This window comes from Phragmites australis, chromosome 5, assembly GCF_958298935.1.
Source record: "Phragmites australis chromosome 5, lpPhrAust1.1, whole genome shotgun sequence".
Taxonomy (NCBI): Eukaryota; Viridiplantae; Streptophyta; class Magnoliopsida; order Poales; family Poaceae; genus Phragmites; species Phragmites australis.
The window spans coordinates 25,008,329-25,020,109 of record NC_084925.1 but is presented as its reverse complement, the minus strand read 5'-3'; the positions used below and the strand labels follow the sequence as shown (position 1 = coordinate 25,020,109).

At 41.2% G+C, this 11,781-nt stretch overlaps 1 protein-coding gene across 1 annotated transcript; it reads right to left on the bottom strand.

Annotated features, from left to right (window-relative positions):
- On the bottom strand, positions 1-10,431 carry LOC133919001 (protein BONZAI 1-like). Its single transcript, XM_062363178.1, has 16 exons — positions 9,898-10,431; positions 8,887-8,934; positions 5,678-5,826; positions 5,510-5,558; positions 4,567-4,623; positions 3,174-3,356; positions 2,864-2,998; positions 2,572-2,633; positions 2,289-2,394; positions 2,104-2,218; positions 1,921-1,997; positions 1,687-1,824; positions 1,273-1,437; positions 1,085-1,198; positions 689-785; positions 1-518 (listed from the first exon to the last, which is right to left on the bottom strand). The coding sequence occupies exons 1-16, from the start codon at positions 10,414-10,416 to the stop codon at positions 424-426; spliced, it is 2,109 nt and encodes a 702-aa protein (XP_062219162.1). The 5' UTR covers positions 10,417-10,431; the 3' UTR covers positions 1-423.
- Between the last annotated feature and the right edge of the window lie 1,350 nt (positions 10,432-11,781).

The following is an 11,781-nucleotide window of genomic DNA, read 5'->3' as shown; positions in this document are numbered from 1 at the left end:
TTGAAAAAAAAAATGAATGCACATAACATAAAGTTTCTTCCGATTACCATGTACCTACGGATAAAACAAGGTTCAAAACCCTAATGTCATATCTAACAAATAGGTACAAAAAAAGATGAGCTCTTTCCAATAACGAATTGCTACCCTAAGGAGTCCCAGAACTCAAACAGAACAAAGTTTGGTAAAACTTGACAAGAAACTAAGATGGCCTGAGATACAAATGGCTCTTCACAAACAACATTCTTCAATCCGCAGGCCTTGCAGTTCTTACCTCAACTCACTAAATTTGATGTTGGCTATCATATCCAGGAGATCAATCTCTCATCTACCTTTAACACATCCATACAATCCATCTTGCTTTTTAACACGCATGCTGAAAGAACATGGAAAGAATTATCTTCTACTGAAAGATGGCATCATATACTAACTAATTGCTTGAATCTCTCTTGTTCTCATGTATGTCATGAATTGCCCTGGTATCTCGGCAAGAAGTGACTGGATTGTTGATATCCCACTGCCTGGAAATAAGGATGGATCGAACATCAGACCATTTAATTTTGCAAATAAAGATGAAAAAAAGCAAAATTACATGATGACTCATGTTGTTTCATATTGCTGCAAAAGAATAATCGATTGTACAGGAGGGATCTATAATTGTATCTTTTCAGGAAGGATTGTACATGCATACCGTGTACATCCTTCATCGGGGCAAACTGTATCATATCCCTTGATGCAACTCTCCCTGTTGAGCTTTCCAACCTCTCTCCTTTATTTGGATCTAGAAACTGCACAACGAAAAATTTAATATTAAAATGTGTTTATACAGTTTATCTTACGCTAAAGCATCAGCAATCAATCATGCCACTATCACTCAAATATATAAAGTATCCGGGTGCAGCTTCTATGCAGAGCGTCATAGCTAGAGAAAAACTAGAACTGAAAAGATGAGAAACTAAATCATTAACTCCTGTTGCCTCCTATAGTTGTGGGTAAGAGCTAGCCAATCATTTCAATTTTAACTCCAAAGAAAATAAATACACAAATGAATTATGAAACTGCAACAACTGATCCGGTCCTCCGTTACCTCCATTTCCTTGAAATCAGCCCCACCAACTCCAATAACAATGATGGATAAAGGAAAATCGGATGCCTTTATGATTGCATCAATAGTCTCTTGAAAATCAGTCACTACACCATCCTGGAAAATGGTGAAAGCTAAGAAGAAAAACATGGAGCGCTTTTTTACAAGGATGGGTTCAGAGGTATACATACAGTGACTACTAACAAAATAAAGTATTTCTGTTGATTGCCAGCAGCAGATTGGCTAGCTATTGTCGTAGCGGTGCTAATCAGCTCATCAAAGAGAGTAGGACCAGCCAGTGATACATTACGAAGTGCACTGATATAAGCTGTCATAATTCCTTGTATTCCATCAACCTGAGAAAGATTGATACCATCAGTTTATGCGTAAACAGCTCTAACAAGCATAAGAAGCCTCCAAAAACACAAGGTGATATGTGCATTACTTTTACAAATAAATATTGTTGTGAATCTACTGTACAAGTAAAATATTACAAGTGAGAAAAAGCACGTCTTCAAATTCACTATCCAGAAGTAGCACTTGAAATTCTTCTGAAGAAAAACGAGTATTTCAATGAAGCAATTCAAGCAAAGAGTTTAGAATACCTCAGGTTGATAAGTGCTGCCATTCAAGTTGAAACAATGGGAAACAGGACCATCAATAGGTCTTGCTCCAAAGCCCCAAGAGGGGAAACGCTTAGCTGTGTCATAATACTGTAGAACATCTCCAATTTCTAGTATTGCCTACCACAAAAACAGCAGTAGACGAACTTAAAATCAATACGTGCTTAGAGGGTCATCAGAACTCAAGAACAGATGGGTGATCAATCAGTTGCTCACCTTCTGATATACATTTGGCCGACCGGAGGGGTCAATATAATGCAAGGAATCCGGAAGTCGCGGATTTCCATTTGAAGCTAGAAAGAGTAAACATTGACAATAACATATTGAGAAGCATGAGCTTACAATTAGAGAAACTGAAATGAGGAAAGGCTAGTTTGCACTAGCATGTCTGCTGCATACCTGTGAAATCTATGGCTACCATAAAATTCAACTGGCACCCAGCAGAAATATAATCTAGAAAGGTATGTCTATTGCTCTCGACATATTTCTCCACATATACTTGACTCTTCAGCACCTGCATATTAGAATGAAAGACAATTTACACAATGTAACAGTTAATGAGATTCCAAAGTAATAAATATTACCTCCTTACTGTGACATTCATGAGCAGTGCTGCCAGGAACAAAGAAATTTTCACCATTCTGACTATGGTATATGTTTTCCAATTCTGCAACTGATTTTACTATCTTGCTGTCGAATTACAAAGGGTATCTAATCAGAAAACAAATTGGAATTAAATAATTAATGGCCCATTCTCTAAGGCACCATAGAGCATATTTATGAACAGACCAAAATGAAAACTGAGGGGATAGAAACACAGGTACAGCAAGTGCAGGTAGTGGGATGACTTAAAAAGGTGATGATTACCCGACTAGGTCATGTTTTCCATTGCTACTGAAGTTAAAGCACTCTATAATTAGAGGGTTCTCCTGCAACACAATATAACCATAAGATGAAATACACAACAATTAGATTGATACAAATATTTAGTCATTAGCAAACAAAAACTGTCCTTTGATTTGGATATCACTATCAGCACTAGCTAGTGGTTCAATAAACAAAGGTGCAGTGTTGCCTCCAGGAGTACCAAAGATCAAAATATAATCTGAGAATAGATGGTTCTGATTACTACAAAAGTAAAAAGAAGATAGTCTCATGCCTTACTTCCAATCTGTTGGAGATTCAGAACAACTGGCTTCCACCTAGGATTGAGATCATTCTTCCTTACTTCTGTCTTGCAAATTGGAACAGGCATTCCATTATCTGATATTCTAGATATTAGCAAGAAAGGATCCTGTCACACAGAATATCTATACATTAGAACGGTGAAAACTACTTAAGACAACCAGAACAAACACTCCACATCTGCAGACACGCATAGGTATGGCCAAATAGCAAGTGCAAATAAGTACCAAAAGGGGGGAGAAGGATAGAACCTAAGGAATAGAAACATAAGGTCATAAGCTTACACTCTTTGAGAGAAGATCTTTGATTTCAAGATCTGAACAGCGGAATACCATCTCCATTATTGCTTTTGAACCTGCACTTTCTTCAGCCTGAACAGTTAGCTCACCAAATTTACTAGGATTTGGCAAACTATGTTCAGAGACACCAAGCTTCAGAGTCAGCAGTCTGTTCCGTTTTGTCATAACCTGCAAAAAAAAAAAAGCCTTGGTGTCAACAGAAGTAAAAACAATATTCAACTAGAATTGGGATAGTCTTGTTTCATATTCGTTCACTGAGTCTTCCTCTCGGGTCATTATGGTCTGACAGAACGACAATTACTTAGGTATGTACATATCGCTGGAATTAACGCCTTTTTTCGTAGAGGGTAACACTACAAACTTTTTAATGTACAGTAATCTTCATGTGATGCAACATACAAGCCTTGCAATCGTGAAACATCATGTTCACATCTATGTGCTATATGCATGTTATTGTAGGCCCAAAGCTGGAGCTAACAACCAGGCTAAAGTTATAAATCTGAGTAAATTGCATTAAGGGTCACCAAACTTGTCATATAAGTTCAAGTAGGTCAATGAAATCCAAAATTGCACATTTAGGTCACTAAACGTATTAGTAACCTAATGTCATTAGGCGGCCAGCTAGGCAATGATTGGTGACAAGGCACAGACATGGTCTTTGCAGTGAGGGTCTTTGAATTTTGCACTGAAGCCCCTGAAAACTATACCATCTTGTTTTTCCCTCCCTGTGCCAAAGCCAATCGTGTGGTCTTCACTCTTGATGTGCCTTTTGCCATGTTGGCAAGGACACATCATCGGTCAGTGCCTAGCTGGCCTGCTAATGACATTAGGTGATGCACTTAAACACGGTTAGGATTTTAGTAACCTTCTTGAAACTACACGACAAGTTTGGTAACTCATAATACAATTTACTCTACAAATTCATATGATAAGTTCATGTTGGTCACCAAGTTTGAACAATGCAAGCAAGCAAACATAAAATGTATTTAAGTTTGTCTTCACAAGTTCAGCTTCAAAGTTTACTTGTTATCTATCAATCATTACAAATCATCACATGACTCAACACTAGCCAAATTACACAGGCAGGCAAACATGACAATCTGATGATTAGGAGGTATATGCATTATGAACTGTCATAGTGTCTTTTATTCTCTTTACTTTGTCCTCCCCCCCCCCCCCCCAATTCACCTTTTGTTAAATTATTTAAAGCTCTATTCATGTTGGAAGTTCAGACTAATTATTATTATTGCTACAAAATAGGGTATGTTGTGCAGCGTGCACTGAGACCAATTTTGAAAAATTCAGAAGTAAGCATTACTCAAGAGAAGAATAAATAGCCAGGAAAGCATTACAATTCCTTTAGCCAAAATAAGCATACCTCGGACAAAAGACAGGTAGCCTCTCCAAGAAACACTTGCTCCTCCAGCTTAAGGATCTGCATTGCAGAGCATAAGAATTGCAAAGCAAATGAAAGGAGCAATGAAGGGAGTATGCTTAATAAATCACATTCCCTAGCATCCCAGCAGAATCTAACATCGGCACCGAAATGTGGCCATTAATATCATATTTGAAAAACAATTAAAAATCAGACTGAAGGTGTAAGTTAGTCAGTTATATGCTTCTAATGGGCAGGAACTCCTATTAATCTCTATATATTCAAAATAACCAATATCTTTTAAGCACAAAATAAACCAATTTTTACATGTGGCATAAGTTATAAAAGGAGTGTGGATTGTGTCCAGGGGTTCCGGTGTCCCCGTTAGCGAATTCAGCATGTTGCAATGTTTAAAAAATGCATTAAAAAATCATGAATGTAGTACACATGATGTTAAGTAAATCTGTAAAAATTCAGCACCAAATTCATATTAGATGTCAAGAAACAACATAGACAAGAATCAATCTGGCATTGTTCATCTTCATCATGTGCTAACAGTACCACTTGTCTTTTTTGAATCTCGATATCAAAGATGAATTTGAAAATGAATGTTTACATGTTTACTTAACTCTATGTGTACTACACACATGATTTTTTATGAAACTTTTTGAACCATTGCAACATGTTGGATTATCGCATTTTTAACTAATGGGGACGCCGGAACACCTGGTCACCAAGGAATTCCCCCTATAAAAGTATCAATTAAAACTATCTGAATTTAATGCTATATTCCAAATTGAACCCGTGCAAAACTGTAAAAATAGATCGCCAGGTCCTGAAGACATGCCAGTATATAGAACATAGTGTCCTTTGCTATTAGCAATTAGCAGATTCAGTGGGGAAAAATACAAAAGAAGATGGAATACAAAATTGTAACAATAGTCACCTTGTCATTGACATCATGGAACTGTGGGCTAATGTCATAAACCTGAAAACTGTGAAGAAACTTATCTGTTTAAGCGATAAGATGGTTAAGAGGTAACATTCACTCTTAACAATTAATATAAGATACAACAAAGGAAATTTTTTTAAGTAAACTACAACAGAAGCTTACACCAATGGCTGAAGAACCTCAAACTGGTAATGCACACTGATTTTTGTAGCCCAAGATGGGTTCAGAGAATTAAAAATTACTTCACTACGCCCAAGTTCTTCAAGTGCTCCATCTTTCCTTTTAGAATACACGATCATCATGGGATTACTCTAAAGGAAAAAGGGAGAGAGAGATTAAGAAACAGTAAGGAAAAGTTAGGTGAGACAGCATAAAAACTCAACAAATATTCAGATAAAATAAGTATAGTAGCATGCATGCAGAGAGAAAAGTGGCAGCAGCTATTTTCCTTGAAGCAGTGGGCAAGGAAGGGTGCTAGAAAGGACTACCAAATTGATCAACTGGAAATGCCAATTTTGTGTCGTATTTTCTGAATTCACCTCAAGGCAGCTCAAAGCTATTTGACTTATATTTACATATTTATAGAATACGATTTACGTACAACTGGAATATCCCCAAAGCACTATCCACGGATAGAAGCGTGTAGAAGTTAGCAATCCACGTACCAGAACCATAACTTATGCATCAATCTCCTTATACCATTTTTTTTACTATTACTAGTACCTCTATTATCATTATTGTTTTCTCATCATCTTTTTAGCTGGGTCTTGTGGGTTTCATCTCTAGCCTACACCAACTTGCTTGGGACAAAGGCTGTTGTTGTTATTGTTGTATAGAATACGATTTGCAAACTGCCTACATTATTGAATATTGTTGAACCTGTCAGGATATAGTCATGTGCTCCTTGAATATTGAATTTGCATAGAAGAGTTGATCGTGCTGAGTTTACTGACAGCAAAGGCTTTATCATAAGATAGGTGAACTCTGTGGCAATAAAAAAAAGGTCCATACAACTCAAGTATGCCCACTGAAGCAGTGACAACACCTGAGCTCATAAGTCCAAATCAACCAAAGGTGACCAGAGATTAGTCATTTGCTTTCATTATGAATTCTACTATGTATTACGTTCTAAAATGCACCATATTATTTATCCCTGACATGCCATGAATAAACATCACCCAAAATTCTCCATTGTCAGGAAAACTAGGTCAGAAATTCAGATTACAACCATGATTTTTTTATCTTAGATGCTTAAGCACTTAAGCTAAACAATTTATCGAGAGATCTATAAGGATAATCTACAGTGAGAATAAAGAACATGGTGAGGAAACTACCATTTGATTTTGTCTCAAAAAAAACTACCATTTGATGAACAAATTAATGATCAATAGTAAAAGGAGAGAGCAAAATGCCATTATGCATAAGCATACTGTTTGGGAATAGGGATTTATACCCCCCAAAAGAGAAGCAGCAGCTGGTTTATAATTTACTTGAGTATTTCTGGGGTGAGTAAATACCTTCCTATGTGCATATAAGTAAGTAAATACCTTCCTATGTGCATATAAGTAAGTAAATACCTTCCTATGTTCATACAAGTAATGAATCTTAAACCATACAGAACCAGACTTTGTAAATTTTACATGTTAACTAGTGCAATAAGTTCTTTCGTTTTTATCCATGATGTAACCATGTGTCTAGGTTATGAATTACCGCATTAAATGGATAATGAACTTTACCTTTTGGAAAATGTCTACTTTTGGTCCCTCAACTCTGATATTGGCTTAATTCACATCCTCAACTTCAATACCATTTAATTTGCATCACAATAATAATCAAAACCAATGGAATTAAACCCCTGCACCCAAACCACCCCTGTTTTGTCCTATGAGGCTGCTGAAGTACTGAGTCTGATCCTCACTGGTACAACCTCATTCACTAGGCTGCGGGAACCATGTGTCAGTTGCTGAAAAAGGGGAAACATCCATTTTTCTCTTCATCTTCCTCCCACTCTTCTTTCCCTTTTCCATCTCTTCAGACCGCAGGCGATGACCTCCCCTTTCTTCTCTCTCACTTCACAGCCATTCTCCCCCCTTCTCACCCATGTCCATCCTTTCAGAGAATGTGTCTCCATTTCTCCCATGTCCAACGCACCAGCTCATGCACAAGCAGTGAGCGTGCTACGAATGTTTGGAATCAGACACCACCTGAGTCACCTGCATACCCTTATACACCCAATCGTTCTCTCGGCAAGCCCATTCTGCTCATATTCAGAAATCATCGTGTTCAAGCAACCACGCTTCTATCACAAATTGCGTCGAACAACTTGCACATAACACGTAATCGACCGCTATGAGTGCAGCACAACAAGCCCGATATACACGAGTTAATTAGAGCTAAACCTGAGGAGGACGGTGTGGATGTGAAAGCCCATGCCAGTTCAGTGAAGACAGGTTGCCACAGCCAAGCAGGCCTTGACAAAAACAATTAAGATGAAGCTGGAGAAGAGGAGGGTAGCAATTAGAAGGGGGTGACAGAAGGTGAGATCAGTGACGGGAAGACTGTGGTGCAAAGCGGCACATGTGCGAGAGAAGAAGAGAAGCAGTTGGATGCAGGGTAGGAGGGGGTGAGGAGGTGGGCGTATGAAATGGCGCCCAGCTATGGTCGCAAGGGTGGCTAGCTTGGTGACAAGAGGCAAGAGAGGGGATGAAGAAGAAGAGGAAAGGGAAGGAGCTAAACAGTTGAGCTGATTCAGTGTATATCGCCAGAGAGGATGTGACTTGGCAGCCACATAGGACAAAATTAGGTGGTTCAGCCGTTCAGACGTAGGAGGGTTAATTTTGCACTGGCTTTAACATCTGTGGGATGCAAAATTTAAATGGTACTAAATTGAGGGTGTAAATTAAACCAAGGCTACAGTTGGGGACCAAACAGCTTGATCTGAGGTTCATGAGGGAGGCTTAGGGTGGGGCTATTTTTAACTCTAGGACCTCATTTCTACTCTAAAATAGAGGATTAGTATTACACATGAGCTATGAGGTAGGAAAGCTTGTAGCTGATGAAATTGTTAATTAGAATGCCACTTCTTTCCAATATTTTCCTGTCTTTATATCACATGGATTTGATAACAACTGCTCAATAAATATCACTTTAGGGTTTTTAACCACACAAAGATGATACCAACCTACTAGCAAATCAGTTCACTAGGTGACATGACATGGCAATATATACACTAGATGCCAGTGAAGACACAAAAGTGTGATTTTACATAATAGGCATCTCTTCTGCTTGTTCACTTAAAAGGGGGGCTTCAAGATGCAAGAGAATCAACAATAGCAAAGTCATAAATGCAAGAGGTGCATCAAGGAGCATACCTTGGGAAAGTATTCTTGATCGCCCAATTTTGATGCAGAGAGAGATAGCTGCAAAATGGTATGTAGTCAAAATCAAAACACTACACAACTAAACAAGGCCCATCTATTCATTAATTATGATTCTACTGCTACAAATGACAACTTAAGTAATTAACCAAAAAGAAACACAACATAAAACTATATATATGGCCACAGTCCTCACATGGAGCACAACTGTAGTACCAAAGCCTTAGGCATCAGTAGCATGTAACACTACAGCAGAAATATGAAATGCCAAGGTACACAACTCAAAGCATTCCGTGTAGTTGTGCCCAAGAACATAGCACTAGAGAACAACTTGTTACCACTAAGGCACATATATGCTTAATTACAGCTTCGAGTACGTTAGACGCAAATCCAACGGAAATACAATATCGAAAACAGGCTCTAAAGTCTAAACCCATCACTAGGGATATCATAAAACCATATACAACTCAACCATCATAACCATCTCCTACACACTACACCAGCAGCTACGTGGCAAGAACACAAAAGCCAGTGGCCGCAGCCACCAGAAATAGCACTACAGCACCAAACTAAGGGGCAACATGCATGACCAAATCTGCCCAGTTCCCAATCGCCATAGCTTAATGTAGTAATGTGACGGTATCCCATCCCCAGCCACAGGTCGTTTTGCCGCACTGTCACTTTCAGATCGCTTGCACTAAATGGTAGCATCCCGGTTGACAAGCCTGATGAGGGGGGACCAGATAGCTAGTATTAACCGAGGCATATTGAGAATTCCCATCGCTCCAATCACAAATCAGTAGTCCCCCATTCATTTTCCGCGATCGCCATAAAACCGCAACACCGATCCCCAAACAGGCAAGGGACAAGACGCGGCAGGACCTATCCATCACCACAGCCGGGCGCAATGCCGATTCCCAAGCTTCTGGCACACGCCCGCGCCGCGTACCACCGGCCTACCGTTCGAGATAGAACCGCGAGGGGTGGGGGGGGGGGCCTTCGCACCTCGAGCTGCGTGGACGCGCCGGCGCCACGGGAGCGGAGGAAGCGGTCGGCCACGGCAGAGGCGGCGGCCGAGGCGGAGGCGGAGGCGGGGCCCACCGAGTGGGAGCCAGCGTGGCCCATCTCGTCGGAGCAGCAGTTCCCCATCGCCGGCCTCTCACTCCGTCGCTCGCTGGCGAGGCGAGATCTCGGATATCTGAGGGAGCAGAGGAGGGCTGCGTCGCGTGGGGATGGGAGTTGCAGTAGGCCAAGAGCTAGTGGAGTCGTGGAGACGAAACGGAGCAGCAAGAAGAGAGAGAGAGAGAGAGAGCGCGCGCGGGTAGGGCCGGAACGGGGAATGGGGCGGAGTTTACGGCTTTGTCCCTGTTCCGACGGGGTGGTGGGACCGGGGCAAAAAATGTACGTCTGGTCGTCCCTCTCCTTAATCGCGAACGAGCGCATGAGCCGTCTGACGTCTTCACCCAGCGAGTCGTCTTGTCGAGCCGCCCTGCCTCTCTCGTCCGCCTGTCGAGCGAGCCCCATCGTGGTCGCTGTCAGTCTCCAGCTCCGCCCCCAGCGATCGGCCGCCATCGAGTTTGGCCCCGCCTCGCCTCCGCCGCCAGCGTGCTCGTCGTTGAGTTTGGACCTACCCCGTCTCTCCGTAGCAGCGCTGTCGCCGTCCAGATCATTGATGAAAGATAGCAGCACAGTGCACCCGTAACTTATATAGGTTTAGCAGGCATAAACTAACATCAAGTTTATAACAACTTAACAACTCATGTCATATGTTGTTGAAGTATGTCACGGACCTTTCTTCGTAAACACAACTTTTAAATTTAGCAAGAAATCGAGGATGATCAACAATTTCATACTACAATGTTCAGCAGCATTTTGATAAATATGCCATAAACAAAGACGGTGCCTTTCTAATGCTTAAACCAATCTTCCTAATACTAAAATCAATCTTCAAATTATATGCTTTTGATATATAGTCTTATCTGATCTCAGTTTTATGGTGTTCTTTTTAATACTAAAATCAATTTTCCTAGCATATAAGTTGTACATGTCATATACATTAACTCTGATTTGAAGGCTATTCCAACTTAAGGTACAATTATAGTTTGATCGTGATTATTATCCACCTATGGTACAATGTGACAAAAATTAAAATGATGTATCAACAATATCAAAATTTATGTTACGCGCAAATTTGTTTGCACTAATTACCTCGGTTGGTGGCAATGTAGATGTTGAAGATAGTAATGGATGCGCCGTCGCCAAGCCTATCGAAGCACTTGCGATCGCTTGAATGTTGGGATTGATGATGACGGTGTGCAGGTCAATGATGATGAACCAGAGCATAGCCTGACATCATCAGCGGTGCATAGCTCAGCGGTGAAGGTGGACGGCTTTGGTGTTAGGACATCCGGCTGCACGGGAGTAGAGTCATCCATGTACTTCGCGTGGTCGAGCACGAGTCGCCAAGTAGAGTCTGACTGCACGGGAGCATAGTCATCCATGGCGGACTGGTTTTGCTTGCGAACGAGGACGAAGGAAGGCCAGGGCTTGATCGTTGATGATATGGATGGCGACAGCGTTGCAACGGAGAGGCGGGGCAGGGCCCAAACTCAACGGCGAGCACGCTGGTGGCGGAGAGGCGAGACAGGGCCAAACTCGACGACAACCAATCGCTGGGGGTGGAGCTTAGGATTGATGGCGACTGCGAAGGGGACAGCGCGAAGATGGAGCAGCTCGCTCGGCAGGAGAACGAGAGAGGCAGGGCGGCTCGCTTGGTGAAGGCGTCGGACGTCTCATGCTCTCATTCGCTATCTAAGGAGAGGGGCGACGTGGCGTACATCCAGGTAGTGTTGCACAAGACGTGGTGTGTGACACCACTACCGAGAATTT